The sequence below is a fragment of the Suricata suricatta genome, chromosome 6 (assembly GCF_006229205.1).
Source record: "Suricata suricatta isolate VVHF042 chromosome 6, meerkat_22Aug2017_6uvM2_HiC, whole genome shotgun sequence".
NCBI lineage: Eukaryota > Metazoa > Chordata > Mammalia > Carnivora > Herpestidae > Suricata > Suricata suricatta.
In genome coordinates this window covers 98478082-98495638 of record NC_043705.1, presented here as the reverse complement: position 1 = coordinate 98495638, position 17557 = coordinate 98478082, and the positions used below count along the sequence as shown (strand labels likewise).

Here is a 17557-nt window from a genome sequence, read left to right as displayed (position 1 = left end):
GTAACAAAAGAAAGGATAAAAACCATATGATCCTGTTGATAGATGCAGAAAAAGCATTTGACAAAATACAGCACCCTTTCTTAATAAAAACCCTTGAGAAAGTCAGAATAGAAGGAACTTACCTAAAAAAATATTTTTGAGAGAGAGGACAGAGTATAAGTGGGGGAGGGTCAGAGAGAGAGAGAGAGAGACACAGAATCCGAAGCAGGCTCCAGGCTCTGAGCTGTCAGCATAAAGCCCAAAGTGCAGCCTGAGCCCATGAACTGCAGGATAATGACCTGAGCTGAAATCTGATGCTTGACTGACTGAGCTACCCAGGCGCCCTTCATTTGCAATTCTTTTGATTTTAACAAAAGAATGTCTCACAGCTGAGTTGGGATGGACAAAATCCACAAACCTCAGCACGAGGGGGGGCCTCTTTGCTGGGACAGGTGGCAAGTTCTACCTAAACAGATGTCTGCAACGAATTCTCCTCTTTGCCAGGAGCTCAGGCCCTTCTCGGCCCGTCTCAATCTGTGCTTTCTGTGCATTTAGAAATAATCAGTGTTTAAGAGCTGCCGTTTATCTTATATTGTTCTTGTCCTTTCTCCTCTCATATTGTTCCTCATAACACTCCATATAGGCCTGAGAAAATGTGGGCAGAAAGAAAGCACAGACATCTGCTTTCCAAGAAGCCTACATAAGCCTCATTCTAACCTCAACTGGTCAAGAGGTCACCTTATCAAACGGAGTTCTGTTCTGCACAACAATGTGAGCTGAACAGGAAAGACCTGAATATAAGTCCTGGTGTTGTCTGCTACCTACTGTGCACCTTTGGGTCTGTATGAAAAGTCATAGATCATCAGATTCCCTATCGGAAAAATGGAGATCATAATACTTATTCCCTTGGGTGGTTTTACAGATCCAATGAGATGATGTTCTGTGTAAGTACTTTAAAAGCTGTTATAAGAGCATTTATTCACATCTGTCACCAACTGCCCTTTTTTGGTCTTCCTCTGCATGAAGACCAGTAGTCTGATGTGGGAGCAGAATTACAGTAAGACTCTGAGACCAAATCAAAGTTGAGGCATAAGAGTAACAATTACAACAGCGCAGCCACCATTTATTGAGTGCTTACTCTGTGCCAGATGTTGTACTAAGGGCTTTTCATGTGATAAACAAAAAGTCTTATGATGTAGATCTCAGAATCTTTATTTTACAGATACAAAAACCAAGACTCAGAGAGGTTAATTTACTCAAAACCACACAGCTTGTAAGTGGTAAGACTTGGATTTTGAAACCAGTCTGTCAAACTCAAAAGTTCCTGTTCTTACCTGGAGTGCGACAAAAAACTGACCTTAGTGAGATCATACTTGCTTTTCCTGAATCAGAGCATAGTCTTGATTTTGATGTTATTTCATCAATTGTAAAATTCAACCCTGCAAAATAATTAACTGCCATGCTGTCCGAAAAAAGAAAAAATAGGAAAAGTTTCCCAATTTAGGTTTCTCTAGTGGTTTTTAAAATGTTTACTCATTTATTTTGAGAGGGAAAGGGAAAGAGAGAGAATCCCAAGCAGGCTCTGCACTGTCAGCTCAGAGCCTAACTCAGGATCAATCTCATGAACCAAACTGTGAGATCATGACCTGAGCGGAATCAAGAGTTGGATACTTAACCAACTGAGCCACCAAGGTGCCCCTAGCATTTCTTTATAGTAAAAAGCAAGACATATCCTCAGGACCCAGATGCTTATCTCTTTAGCCATTTCAAGAAAGAAATTGTTTCCAGATGCAAAGGGGCATTAGATACTTACATATAACCCTTAAATTTGTTGAGATGGTTGTTGGGTTTCTCACATACTATGGTGTTGTGGAAACGTTCAGGTTCAAACTGCACCTCCTGTGAGAGAGAGAGAGAGCGAGCGTGCACACCATGAGGTTATTAAGTCAGAGGAATCCAGTTTTAATAGGATCAGGAGGAGAGCTAATCACTGTTAGAACCACTGCGAGTGAGGTAATCCCTGCTTTGTCACACTGCAAGAGTTACAAAATGGGAGAAGAAAAATCGTCATTAAGAACGAGGAAGTAGGTGCAATGAAAATGCTGGCAAGATGGATGTAGGGCAGAGGGAGGCTCCTGCCCGGCCCGCATTTCTCTGGCAGGCCTGGGTTTAAGTTTCCTGACTAGCTCTGTCCAGTAGAACTCACAGTGATGACAGGAGTATCACGAGTCCACACTGCCCAATGTGGAAGCTGCTAATCACGTGTGCCTGGTGAAATGTGGAAGTATGACCAAGAAGTCAATTTTGAAATTTTATTTAATTTTAATTAAAGTTAAATAGCTACATGTGGCATGTAGCTACCACACTGGGTAGCACAGAAATAATAAAAAAAAAGAGATTATAAATCACACCACCTAGAGGTAACCAGAATTAATATTCTTGTGTATATAATACTTCCAGAGTTAAAAAAGTGTGTGTATATGTGTGTGTGTGTGTGTGTGTGTAAAACGTACAAAACACATACATGTTTATGTGGGCACACATTTATGGATTTCAGAAAATGAGATGGTGTTTATATAAATTAAAAATTTTTACATCTTAAATTTTCTATACATCTTAATTAACACCTGGATAGAAGCCTGTTGTATTAATGCCACCATATTCATTTAACCATTTCACTACAGAACATTTATATTGGCTCAATTTATTTTTCTCTTGTAAACATGATGTGAAAATTGTAGCTAATAAAACAACATAAACAGCATTTGCTGTACTCTTGCTTCTGCAAGATGCTGTGATGAGGACATATTATTTTATATATATTGTGTGTGTGTGTGTGTGTGTGTGTGTGTGTGTGTGTGTGTGATTTTGGAGGGAGAGAGAGAGAAAGGGAGAGAGAAAGGAGGAGAGGGGGAGAAAGAATCCCAAGCAGGCTCCACACCAAGTGCCTGATGTAGGGCTTGATCCCATTACTGAGATCATGACCTGAACTGAAATCAAGAGTCGGATGCTCAACTAACTGAACCACCCAGGTGTCACACATACTATTTATTTTTAAATTTACAATTATTCTATGAGGAATACTAATAATCCTCTCTTTAGGGATGGAAAAAACGTGGCTCCGAGGGGTACGTAGGTTGCCCATGGCTGTACCAGCACTATGATTTGAACCCAAGTTTGGCTGCAGGCCCCCCATTCTCTATTTGCAGGGCATGCTGCCTCCCAGGTGAACATTCCTATAGCTAAGTACTTCGGACACATTCTTACCTTTTTCTCCATGATTTCTCTTTCATTAGGTGATCAAGTTGTACAATCCCTTATAGTCCAATGTGGGGGGGGGGAGGAACACAACTGGAGGAGAGAAGACCTTGCTTTCTACCCACATTGGCTAATACTCCCTTCAACTCTTGAGCCTCAGTTTCCTCATCTGTAGATTGGGGCTAACACCACCTTCCCTCTCCATCTCCTTTGTGTCCAGGAAGATAGAATCCATGTGGAAAGTTTTAGCAGATGTAACATGCTATGCAGAAGGAAGAAGTGCTAAAGGTGGGGTTAGAAATGGTTTCCTGGGTAGAGCTTTCAGCATGGGGCTGAATTTATTGCTGAAAGCTTCAAGGTACAGCTGTTCAAAGGGGCAAATTGATTAGAAGAAATGATAGCATTTTCTGGCTTCGTATAAATATACTGCCTATTGGATCTGTGGGGGCGCCAACATAAATAAACTCTCCACTCACTTGAAATAAATTACCCATCCAGGAGTTTCTAAAAATATGGCCCTTTTCTCTCCAGGTATTGATTCTTTCAGGGACAAACACTTGCCGAGTCCTGAGAGGATGACAAATCACGCTGTAATTTGTCAGCTGCTTTCATGCCTCTGATTAAGCCGTGTGCTTCACTCTGATCCATACCACGCGGCTCATTGCAGGCTTTCTGAATCCAAACTCATTTCAGGTATGAGTGGCAACGGGTCTCAGAGTTAATGATCCTGCTGCAGTGAGCCCCGGGTATCTGTTTAATCACACCTGGCAGCTGCCAGCAACGTAAGGTTTGCCTCTCTTGTCCCTCAACTGGGGCTTCCTGGTGACCTTCGTCCTCAAGTGTCCCTTGTTCTCTTTTTCTTCTGGGACCTGGTTTGGTTCTCTGTCTCCCTCTTTCCTGGAGAGGTGCCGTTGCCTTTTCTAACTACCTGTACCCTTGGCTTCCTACTTCCTGCCTCAAGATGGGCTGTGAAGAGGGGCGTGTGGGTCTTGCTACCTTCCAAGATAACCTCTCAGGATTGCTTGTTCCAAAGAACTTGCTGTAGCCACTCCAGGGAGCTTCCAGGAGAGCCCAAGGACAGGAAGACATGGGGGAAACTGCAAAACCCTATAAATCTGTCAGGGTCCTTACTTTTTATTTTTAATGTTTGTTTATTTATGAGAGACAGAGCATAAGTGGGGAAGGGGCAGAGAGAGACAGAGAGAGAGAAAGACAGAGACAGAGACAGAATCCAAAGCAGGCTCTGAGTTGTCAGCATAGAGCCCATTGTGGGGCTTGAACTCATGAACTCTGAGATCATGATCTGAGCCAGAGGCTTAAGTGAGTCCCTGAGGGTCCTTATTTTAACCTTGTTCAGAAGTTTCTGATTCCCTTCTGATTCGTTACCATGCATCTCTTCTTAGCTTATGGATGTATCCTACCGACATTTCTTTTCCACTCAGCCCTTTACCTAAGAAAGCACCACTAATAAGCAAAAAGGCCTGGAGCCATCAGGGTCCAGGAAAAGATAAAACCTTTCCAGAAAGGAATGTGCGTGTCTCTGCAGCTCTTCAGGCCAGACCCACCTCCTCTGAACACACACAATGTGCCAGGCACCTGTCATGAGGTTCTCACAGTAACTGGTAGGTGTGTAAATGGAGACTGAAATAAAGCAATTGTCTTGTGGCTGGTAAGTAACAGAACCATGACTACCGCTCACATCACTGGAATCCAAAGTCGATTATCATTGTTGTTACCATCATCAGTATGTTTAATCCTCTTTGTCCTATTTTCACTACTCTTGGTGCAGCACTTATTGAGTGCTTGCTGTGTGCCAAGCACCAACTAAATATTTTATATATACTATTGCCTTTACATTACATAATAACGCTATCAGTTAGGTACGATTATTATCTCTATTTTACAAGTGAAGAAACTAAGGTCAAGATCGAGATCCAGTGATTTTCCCAGGGACATACAGATAGCAAAATGAGAAGACAGGATCTAACCACAGGACTTCTGATGCCATATGATTTGCTCTCTTAAACCACAGTGTTATTTTGATGCACAAAGGAAAGATCAGTGTTGAAGATCTCTTGGATCCATTTCCTTTCCTATGTTCCTTTTCTACCTTTTATAAGTATTTGATATAATAAATTCATATATGTGGAATTAAAAAACCAACCCCCCAAAACTGAGCTCATAGATTTAGAGAACAGATTGGAGGCTGCCTGAGGTGGGGGTGGGAGAAATGTGTAAAGGGGGTGAAAACATGAACTTTCAGTTAAAAAATAAATAAGTCATGCAATGCAATGTATAACAAGGTGACTATAGTTAATAATATTATACTATATATTTGCAAGTTGCTAAGAGTACATCTTAAAAGATCTCATCACAAGAAAAATAATTGTAACTATGTGAGGTAATGGATATTAACTAGACATTGTGATTTCACAACATATACAAATATCAAATTATGTCATATACCTAAAATGAATATAAGTGAATTATATCTTAATAAAAAAATAAGCAAACACCAATGCCTAGAAATTTTCATTATTATCATGATCATGATCACCATTATGCTTTTTAATGTGGGTCAAATAAAGAAGCATAAAAAAAACTAAATTACATAATATTGTCATGCTTACCTTTGGTTTGCCTCTTTTGAATGTTTTTATTTGATTGTTTCTAAAAGACTTTTATGTTTTATAAAAGGTTTTTCTTCTCTTCATTGGCTCACTCTCATCCTTTTTCTTAAGATCTATATAGACGGCTAGTTGGTAGACAGGTCAAGGCATTTCTAGACCAGAGTATCTCAATGTTGGCACTATTGACATTTTGGCTGGATAATTCTTTGCTGTTTAGCAGCATTCCTGGCCTTTAAGAACTTGAATACCTATAGCACCCTTCTCTTCTGCCAGATGTGATGACCAAAAGCGTTGAAGGACATTGCCTAGTGTTTCTTGGGGGTAGAACTGAGAATTGCTTTAGAACAAATTCCAGGGTAAGGAGATAAAAAGTTGTCCAGATTGAGAACACCCTCTAACCTATCTGTCCATCAGGAGAGGGCAGGATAGGATTATTTTTCTTTTCTCTTCAATTGAAAAAAGGTTAGGTTTTATGACTGGGGGTTTCTAATGATTTATAATAAGAGACATCTTCATATATCACTCTATTCTATACATACTATGGAGTCTATTATATAAGCATGGTGAGTCTATTATATAAGCATATATTGCCTTGCAGTATGTTCTATGCTAAGGTTAAAAATAAAAGGGGATAATGGAAAAAAGTGAATTCTTTGTCTAAAATTTAGAAAATATATAGAAAAATACCAAAACTAATAATCAATGCAGTGTGTTATCTTTTCCAAGTATACTTGCATTTTAAAGTAGAGTATCTTCAAAGGGTAGAAGACACTACTTAGGGGATATTCTTTTGAGGATTGTATACACACACACACACACACACACACACACACACACTTTTAAGCTTTTAAGAGTTTTTTTGCCACCTCCTCTGTGAAGCCCACCCAAATCTCCAGACAGTGAGAATTGCTCCTTTTTACGTGCTTCCACACCACACTGCTCATGCCTCCACTTAACACTGACATATCTGAACCTACGCTTCCTCTAGTAGACTGCTAGCTTCCTCTGGGGCATCTCCCATAATACCTTGTGGCAGCAGAAACACCATCAAGACTTGCTGAGATAAAGTTAGTATTGGAGAGGGTGATATTAGGAATGTATATATTGAAAAGGAATGGATGAGGAGATGAAAGGAAGACTTCTCTGTAAATATCACCCAAAGCAATTAGGGAAAGCCCCAGGGACAAATCTTAACTTTGATTTATGGGACTAGGACTGCTTCTTGTATGGAAATTCTTTGGCTCAACTAATTAAAAAAAAATAGTTAAAGTCCTAGATCCCAACATTTCAACATTGGCCAGACTAGTCTCTTATTCATTCATTCATGCATTCAACCATTTATTGAATATCCATTATATTTGAGGCATGGGGGAAATGAGAATCAGAAAGGAGAGGTTTTCTTCCTTCCTTCCTTCCTTCCTTTCTTCCTTCCTCCCTCCCCCACCTCCCCTCCCATGTTTGTTAATTTTGAGAGAGAATGACAGTGCATGGGAAGGGGAGAGGGAAGATTCCAGACTCTGAGCTGTCAACAGAGAGACCAACAGGGGGCTCAAACTCAGGAACCATGAGATCATAACCTGAACTGAAGTTGGACCCTTAACCAACTGAGCCACTCAGGTGCCCCAGAAGGAAGAGGTTTCTAACACAAATCAATTATTGCAGTCATAAAACAACTCAAAGGTCCCAGTTTAGTTCACATACATCTGTGGCAGTATCTATAACCCCTTCTCTGGGGTTAAGGTATCCTCACTGACCTATGGCTCAGAATCAACAAGCTGCATCCTCCAAGGGCCACTTTGAAGCCCAACGTTTAGCAAACAGGATGAAATATGTTCTAGTAGCCAGAATAGGCTATTTCCCCTACACTGGCCTCAACTTTTATTTTTCTAGGCTTATTCTCCACTATTCTTTACAAATGATTTTCAAGTTGATTAATAAATATGATTATATAAATATATGGATGATTTTTTTGAAATTGTTTATAGTGGATAGTTGCTTTCTGGCTACCCACCTTCGAATCTATTATCTTTTCATTAAAAACTTTTTGACTTTCTTTTGAGAAACTATCTCTCCTCTGTGTTTTGTAATGTTGATGAGATTCTAAGTCAAGATGCCCAGCCCTTTAGACTCCCTCACTGTAAGACTTGACTTGAGCACAATGACGCAAGGAAGGAAAAACAAATGAGATCATTAAGTAATTGCTTCTTCCAATACTCTCCCACTGCACTGAGGTTTCCTGGTTCTTTTTTCCCCCCCCCGAGCCTGAGTATGCAGCTTTCCTTTGATTCTGTGAGCCAGACTGTGTGCTTCTTCTTTCCTTCCACCCTACCTCCCCCCACATTTTTGCAAGGATACTATTTTGCTTAAATTAGCCAGAATTATTTCTGCTTCCTGCAAATAAGGAAATTTGATAAAAACAGTGGCTTATTCAGTCACATGGATTTGTCTTTAAAAAATAATAATATTTATTTATTTGGTGAAATTGCCGTTCATAAAATGCTGCCCCTTAATTACTTAACCTTATTCGATCTTCCCAGTTTTCTTGTGAAGTGTTCAGGACAGGTTAGCCCCATTTTATTGGAGAGAAGACTGAGTGTTGATTGTACTAAGGAGCTTGTCCAAGGTCACACAGCTCATAAGCAGCAAGGTTTGTCTGAGTCTAAAGCCTACACATGTCCTTTGCTTGATGTAAGGATTTAATGCTGTCTGCCCACAGAGGGGGAAAAAACCCTCTGGGCCTTTTTCATGCTTCTTTGCAAATTTTCTATATTGATAATTTTCTTAAACTTCTATTGCCAAGTTCAAGTGTTAGGCCTCTTAAGGACCCATGTGTCCACCATAGACAATAGCAATCTCTCCTTCCTTTGAACAGACAATTCTTAATATCCATGCCACTCACTTGGAACTTGTAATATCTAACATTTTTAATAGTCAAACACCAAACTATTTCTATAAGCCAATTGGTAGATTCAACATTGCAACTTGTCTACAAATCCCTATATGCAACAAGATGCTGTTTGCAGACAGAGTAAAAATAAGGCTCATACACACTGTTTTCCAATTTCTACAGGAATTCTTGAGATCAACAAATTACAAATCCAAATCCACAGTAGCTTTTTGTTTTATTTGCATAATTATGGACACTGAAAGACAATTGCTTTCAGGTATGAGGGGGAGGAGGGGTAAGTTTATCAGAGAGTTTTTGGTCATAAAGGGTCTTTAAATTAAAAAAAATTAGGTAATCTAGTCTTAAATTATTAAAGGCTAAGAAGTACACTTTAGATGGCTTTGAAATCCCACCATGGCCATTAGGAAATATTCAAGAAAAAGTCTGTTAGTTGGAGAGAGAGGGAAGTCAGCTAAATTCTTTCCTTAAACACAGAATATACTTATTTACTGAGTTTTTAATTTGAGCCAGGGATATGTGTGGAAAAGAAGAACTGAACTAGGGATGGCCAAGCTTTTGTGCAGCTCTGTCTCTGTTTTTATATGACCCTCAGGGCAGATGAGTAGAAAAAGCAGCCCCATACTGGGGAGAGGATGGCAAAGCAGAACTAACTCATGGATGCAGGGCTCATGGAGACGGAGCCAGGTTTCAGGATACACAGACTACACCCTCCAGGGGCTACAAGGGAGATACACCTCATGCAACCTTAGGAAAATACCGTTTAAAGTTTCACTTTTTAATTTTTTAAGCCTATTAGTTCAGAGAATGCTCAAATCAAATGTTCTTCACTCCCTAGCTGCTGAGCCAGGTGACTGAGGTTCCCTTCTTGGCATACAAATTAAGCAACCCTCCGATTTCTGAGAATTCTATCTGAAAACTAATGACAGTTACCAGCACTTGATAACCTTTCTGTTCCCAGTTGGTCAGAGTTCTTTTCAAGATAAGCGGCAACAGAGTGAGTGGCAGTTACTTTCCTTTCTGACTCTGGGTGAGGAAATGGTCTGCATATGCAATCACCCAGGTCTCCCTGTCTGCCCAAGAGATTCCCACCAAGGCACACAGACTGGGTTACAGGGCTGTGGGCAGGAGATCTGATCTAAGGATTCCTTATGTCTCATGTGACCTTTTATCAAGTGGACAAATATTCGGATTCTTATTTAGGACTAAGACTAAATTTAATCTCAAAATCGTGTTATGACATTTTCCAACCTACAGGACAGAGGTTTGGCATGCCAAGCAAATACTGGCAAAAGAATGATGCCTTCTGTCATTGTTAAAAGGAACCAATTGCTAATTGTTTGTGTGGCTGTTTGTTAATAAATGTCTTTGTGATTCCCTGTTAGAGTATATAGTCATAGTCTGTCTCCCTCTCTCGTACCTGAACCCCCAGTTCACACTACAGCACCTGGCATGGAGGACATATTCAGTCAGTATCTGGTAAATGAATGCATGAATGCATGATGCCTGAAATATGGACAGCTGCCACCAAGCGGGCAGTGGTGCCTTAATAGAATATAGTGTTGCAATGGCAAACTTTTTTGCATCCATTTTTCTTGCTGTGGATAACTGAGACTAAAGAAAGTGACATGAGAGCCAATGTTTTATACCTCGTGTTTTTGGCAAAGGAGATCACAAAGAAGAAATTATGAATTCCAGTTTGAGAAACTTTAATATTAAGTTAGTTATAGAAGAGATGATCATAATGTGTCACCTCTCATGAACAACAACAAAATATCCTAGCACAGCATCTGGCAGTAAGGGGACCTCATCAGGTGCTGGTTGGGTAAATGAATTTATTAACTGAAATACAGTGAGGTAGGCACTATTGATGAGAGTGGTAAGTTTGTGGAAGCACAGAGGAAGGAGTGATTCACTCTGGGTACATTGCAGAGGATGTTGTGGAGGCTGAGAGAAGGCAGTTAGGGAAGGAAGTTTTTGTAAGTGGGAATATCACTAGGGGCATGGAAGAGAGACAGAGGACCTCAGGCCTCTCTCCTTAAGAATAGGGGAGCTTGGTCAACAGTAAGTTGGATGTATATAGATCTAATGCATAATTATATAATGGGTATTTATTGCTGAGCTGCTCAGAACTCTCCTGCCCCTAGACCAATTTCCACCATAAAGTTGAAGTAGAGAATGCCTTTCCCTTTGGCCAGAGTTAATTGGCCTATGGGTGGGTACACAATACCAGCCAGACCAACCTGTCTCTCTTTCCCAGTTCCTCTCAGAAGGTGAAGCTGTGAGTGTAGGTCTGTTCGTAAGAGATGAAACCCAAATACAGAGAGAAACACAGAGAAGAAATGAGAATTGCACTGATGGATTCCAAATTTCTGGTTGACATGACAATACAGCCCATTTCACTCTGTTTTCTTTCAATAAATTATCTTTCTGTCCAGGCTATTTTGAATTTGGGTTCTGTCACATGCAATCAAGAGTCTTGACTAATTCTTACACTAGATTGGTATGGTTCTCCTTCAAGGCACCAAAAATTTCCCACATTGGGCTTAACTACTCACAGTTATCCTTAGTGCTTAAGACTGTGATGACCACTATTAAAATGTGAATACATTATCATGAGGTATGGAGACAGTGGAAATGAAGATAACTTAAAGATATCATCTATTAACACCTTTACATAATTATATCTTTTACATAACCTAGCAGAGCTTCCTCATAAGGCCCTGAAGGGACTTAAAAAAGACTTAAAAAATCTTTTTTAAAAAACATTTATTTATTGTTGAGAAATAGAGAGAGACAGAGCATGAGCAGCGAAGGGGTGGAGAGAGAGAAAGACACAGAATCTGAAGGAGGCTCCAGGCTCTGAGTTGTCAGCACAGAACCTCAAGTGGAGCTCAAACTCATGAATCATGAGATCATGACCTAAGCCAAAGTTGAATGCTTAACTGACCGAACCACCCAGGTGCCATTAGAGAAAGACTTTTTAATAGAAGTTTGCAAATAGTGCTAAACATTAGGAAGGAGAGGAGATCTCCCACGTGTGTGTGTGTGTGTGTGTGTGTGTGTGTGTGTGTGCGTGTGCATGCGCACTCATGCTTTAGAAGACCTCTGGAGGGGAGAATCACCAAAAAGAGGTCAGATGGTTGTAACAAATAAAAGTAAGTTTTTGGTAGGGTTGTATCCATCATGGTCTGATTATTATTATTGCAAATAATTGTATAGGCCAGTAGTTAATATTTGTGAAAATTGTATTTATTTGAGAAATAAAACATACATGTAAAGGGATTTGAGAATTACTTTAGCAAATGGAAAAATAATCAGGTACATCAAAATTGTCTTCTGATTTTGGCTTAACTCTGCATTAGCTGGGTAATCTTTGACAAGATTTAATCTTTAGAAATTGTTTCCTCATCTTGAAAATATTGCTAATTCTTCCCTTTCCTACTTCTAAGGATTGTTGTGTGTGGCAAATATCAAAATACAAATATCAAAAAAACCCCAAAATGTCAAAATACTACAAAATTGACTTTGCCTAATGGGGGAGAAGCACTTATATATTTAATATTGATGAGGTTGTGTAAAGACCTCTAGTCCTGAATTTCAAATACCAGCATAAATCCTGATGTATTTTATCTTTAAAAAGTCTGAGTTCTGCCCACTTAAATGACACAGAAATAATGATCAACCCAATACCAATATGTACCTTCAACATGTACTTATTGTGATTTCTAAACCCCATTTTCTATTGAAAGGGACCAGATCTATTGGAGACTACTCAGGTCATGAAAAAGGTCTTAGACCAATCTGAAAAAGGTCCCACTGGTTAAAATGAGCCAATCAATAAAGATAACAAGTGCACTGATTTGACACACATCAAATATGTTTAAATCCATGAGTGCATATTGATACTAAAATAGACAAACTCATTGGTCACCTGTGCAGGATGGTAGGGAATCAATTCATGCGACAGTGACATACACATCCACAAACAAAATCCAGACTATGGGAAATTTTATAGGACAAACAATCTGATTTATCCAGCAACAAGAACTAAATATACAAGAAAAAAAAAAAAAAAAAAAAAAAAAGCTGAATAGGGAGCCTATGGAATAAAAGAGAGTTAAGCATATCTAGATGTTTAGACTTATTTGGATTCTGATTTTTAGAAATGTTTTTATTTATTTTTGAGAGACAGAGCAAAAGTGGAGCAGGGGCAGAGAGACAGGTGGACAGAGGATCTGAAGCACACCCTGTGCTGACAGCAGAGAGCTTGATGTGGGGCTCAAACTCACAAACCGTGAGCTGACCTGAGCTGACGTCATCTTGACCTGAGCTGAAGTCATATGCTTAACTGACTGAGCCACTCAGCCACCCTTGGATTCTGATTTGGATTCTGATTCAAATAAACTGGAAGATATTGAACACTGAATTGAAAGTTGACATCAAGGAATTAACGTTAATATTTTAGGAATGATAATGGTATAGTGGCATATTTTAAATATCCTATCCTTGAGACAGATATTAAAATGTTTACAGGTGAGATGCTGCTTTGAAATAATTCGCAGAGGGAAGAGGGTGAGGCTATAGATAAAACCAGGTTGATTATGAGTCGATTGTTGAAACCAGGTGATGGGCACATTAGAAACTTATCATAATATTCTCCCTACTTTTGGATATGCTCGAACATTTCCATAACAAAAAGTCAAATAATCCTGCCTGAGTTTAAATCCAAGCTCAGTCCACTGCTAGCAGGGTTACTTAACTGTTTCTGCCTCATTTGTCAAACGGCGATAATCAAAGTGCTTACCTCACAGGGTTATTCATGGGGAGTAGAGACAATAGGTATAAAACATTTAGAAGAACTGCCTATGGTCCGTAGTATATCTGTCTTATCTGTTGATATTACTTATCTGTAATCAACTTATCTGTTGATGTTACTTATTATCATTGTATATCATCATGTAGATTTTATATTAAAGGGATACTAGAAAATTTGATCTCTGCTCAACATTTAAGCAGTGACTATCATTGTCTTTTTAAACTAATTAATTTATTTTGAGAGAGAGTGTGTGAGTGGAGGTGGGTCAGAGACAAAGGGAGAGAGAATCCCAAGCAGGCTCCATGCGGTCAGCAGTGTGGAGCTCCAGCACGGGTCTTGAAATCACAAACCCTGAGATCAAGACCTGAGCTGAAATCAAGAGTTGGATGCTTAATGAAATGAGCCACCCAGGAGACTTGAAAGACTGTCATTCTTAAGAAAACTTGGAACAGCCTGTCAGGGGAAGGTTCTATTACAAAATCCACCAGGAAAGGGAATTTTTCTTTCTTTCTTAGGGCAGGCAGAGTTGAGAGGACATCTACCTTTTGCTTCATTCCAGGTACATCATCACTGAACCAGGAGGGTGATAAAGGACTCATTTACCCTACCTCAATCAAGTCTTTTGGCAAAGTGCTCTGCTGCGTAAATATGTTAAAGTCAGTGTACACATTCACTGCAGAGGATCCAACCTACAATGGTTCTTAGTAATTGAAAAATTGGTTTACAGTCACTAATCATCATGGAATGCAAGCTAGTTAAAAGGGAGAGTCAATTTAAAATATTTAATTTGGGCAATAAACAGATAAGCACAATTATTACATTAATCAATCGTGCCCCAGGCCAGTGCTTTCAAACTGTACTGTGCACAGGAATCACCTGGAGATCCTGTTAAACTGCAAATTCCAGTTGAGTTTGGCAGGGCCTAAAATTCTGCATTTCTAACAAGCAGGTTGGTCCCAAGGGTAACTGAATAGATTTTAGACTCCTTGGTTTAGAGCAGAGACCACAGTTTCCTTAAACAAAGGGGTCCCCCATTTAGGAATTCTGAGGCTTTTAGAAAGTTGTTTAACTTTCCTAACCCTCAGTTTCCCCATCTGTGGTATAGGATAATACCCATTAAGAGGCTTGCTGGGAAAATTAAACGCACCTAAGTGCTTGGGAAAAGGAGGCATCCCCTACTTTCCCTCTAGCCACCAGATTGAGTTCAGTTTTTCAGTAGATCAGTTTTTCAGTAGAGTTGGCTTGTTTCTTCCCTTTGACCTCACCTTTGAAAATCTTAGAAAGAGCCTTACCTGCTGTGAGAAGCCCTTCACAACACTCCTTTGTTTGAGGTTTGTCTCTCCATCCAAGTTGGCAGTTTCCAGGTGGCAGATCCCACTGGGGTCTGAAGAGAAGAGGAGGAGTATGTCTGCTGGGATGATCTCATTGCACTGCATTTGGATGAAGTCGCCCACACGCACATCCTTCCAGCGCTTCTGCACGTAGCTCCGCTCTTTTCTTGGGTGGGAGAACACACAGGGGTCAGAGTGAGCTTTAATGTTCTCTAGAAAATTAAATGAGTGAATGGAAGAAGGTCCCACCTGTGCCTAAATGTTACCCCGGAAGCCTGTCATAAGAGTGTTTGGTATTTTATCTTGCCCTAATGACCACCATCATAATCTTTCTAGAAAATCTAAGCCTGACCTATAGAATACCACTAGTAGAATACCTGTCGTCATTATCATTTAGAGTTTTGATTGACTGCTGGCTGTTGACTATGCTCAGACTTGCTTCCTAGCAGAAGAAGGAAGAGGGAGAAGGGGACCACATAGTCTTACTATTATATTATTATTATAGTACTCTTGCTGTACATAATTTTCCAGATAGCTAGTTACCTGTAGAAAGCTGGCTGCAAGGAAAGATTATTTCTAATTATGAGAGGAAAGTGGAAGTAGGAAAGTGAGGATATAGACCATTGTGGAGGAAAATCTGGGGCTGTGCTGAAACAGAAAACTCTGGGCAGTCAGGGAATTAGGAAGATGACAGGAGGAAGTCTGACAGGACGGGACCCATGGTGATCATGGAATCAGAGGGCTAAAGAATCTGAGGAAATTATGAACTGTCTCTTCCCATTCCATTTATCAAGCTCAGATATATCAATGGCAGCAATAATCACAAATGTAGCATTTGTACTGTGCCAAGCATTAGTATTTGCTAATACTTTATTTACCTGCATAATAATCCACTAGAATAGATACTGTTAGACCCAGTTCACGAATGAGGAAACTGAGGGTCCAAAAAGAGTTTCCCAGGTCTTACAAAAATAGAGCTGAAACCTTAAGCAAGATCCAACTTGACACATACCGTTATTTGGAGATCCTACTGCCTCTAAAGTATCCTCTCGCTCCCTGGGTCTCAGGTGGTTATGCAGCCTCAACTTCTGCACCACCAGCAAAAGGATTCCCTACTACCCAAGGCAAGACATTCTACTCAAGGAGCTCTCATCTTCAAAAGCCTTCTGTCTACATAACTAAATACTGAGCTAGTTCTGCTCTTCTTGACAGCCTGATATACTCCACCTTCTACCATTCTGTAATTATTTTAAGGCATTCATCAGGTGTCCTCTAAAATCTTTTGGACTTGCCAAGTCAGATTTAACTTTTCAAGTGTCCTCTATTATTCTTGTATGACAGTTTCAAGACCTGTCCTGGAGGCGTGGGCTGTTTTGTCTAGGGCTGCATTTGGAAATGTTTCACTGTAAATATGGGATATGGAAGCAAACCAATATTCTACATATGGTCTTTTCAACTGAGCCCAGCTGGCTTGCAGCTGTATGCCTCTGAGACCAGCCAGGCCTAGGGAGGTAGGCTTTCCTTTGCTGTTTTTCTCCACGGATGCTGAGCCCCTCTGGGCATGTTATTGCTTCATTTCCTGTTAGAATCTGGGTATCCGGGCATGACAAAACTACTCTTCCACAGAGAAAGAGATGTGACTGGAATTTCACTTTTCTTTTTTGACTTCATAAAAGTTCCTAAGAAGGGTAAGGGTTTGAGGTCTTTCTTCATCTTTGGTCTCCCCTGGAGAACCCTGAACAAGTCCTCTTAAGACCCCATTGTCCTTGTCATAAAAGATCCATGAAGAGGACTCCCCCAGTCCCCTGCAATGAGTGCACTTCTATCTGGAAGGCCAACCAAGGGAAAGTCTGATCTGAGTTTATAATATAATCAGGGAGATTAGTATTGGGGAGCACCCTGCCATGCTAAAGACCCATAGAATTCTGTGGAAGTTTCCATGGCACCAGAAAGCAAGCACAACAGCCACTGGTAAAATCAGTCCATGGCAATATCATCTCTGAGGATTTGGGAGGCACTGCACCTGTACCATTTTAGTAATATTTCTTTTTTCCAGGGAAAGACATTGAACAGGTTTCTAAATACTTTTTGATTCCATCAGCATATTTTATCACATTTTTTCCCCTGTGAAGAATAAAGACACTTAGTCACTCCCCCCATATTTGTTTCTCAGTGGCACTTCAGAAATATATTTATCTGCTAGTTTATGGATACATTTAGGGTGGATACTCCTCCATCAGAAATGTGAATATTAGTCTCAAATAATTCATGGTTTCTCTGCTGATTCAGGGGAATGTTTGTTTTTTCTTCAGAGTAGACCTGAGAACACCTGTTAAATGTTCAATTATAAGACTACTTAAAGAAACTAAAATGGCCTATACTCTCCATGGGAAAAGGAATCTCACAGGGTCAAAGAAAGATTGGCTTTATTTCTTGCTTTTTTGTTATTGTTTTTGAGAGGGTGCTCCAAACAAAAAAAAAATCCTAAATATTACAGTAAAATTGCTCCAAGTAATAAAGGTTTATCACTGAATTTGTCCATATTATTCCCCATGGTCCTCTTTGAGTTTGGTGTCTTATCAGATAATGCCTTTAGGGATGGTGGGTATCAACTGATTGCTATAATCTCAGCATT

The 17557-nt window shown here is 39.9% G+C and overlaps 1 protein-coding gene across 1 annotated transcript in view; it reads right to left on the bottom strand.

Annotated features, from left to right (window-relative positions):
• Positions 1-17557, bottom strand: part of ATP10B (ATPase phospholipid transporting 10B (putative)) — a 188033-nt gene that overhangs the window by 65516 nt on the left and 104960 nt on the right. The window contains 2 exon segments of the mRNA XM_029942912.1: positions 1793-1878; positions 14884-15088. Coding sequence (XP_029798772.1) covers positions 1793-1878; positions 14884-15088 — 291 coding nt within the window.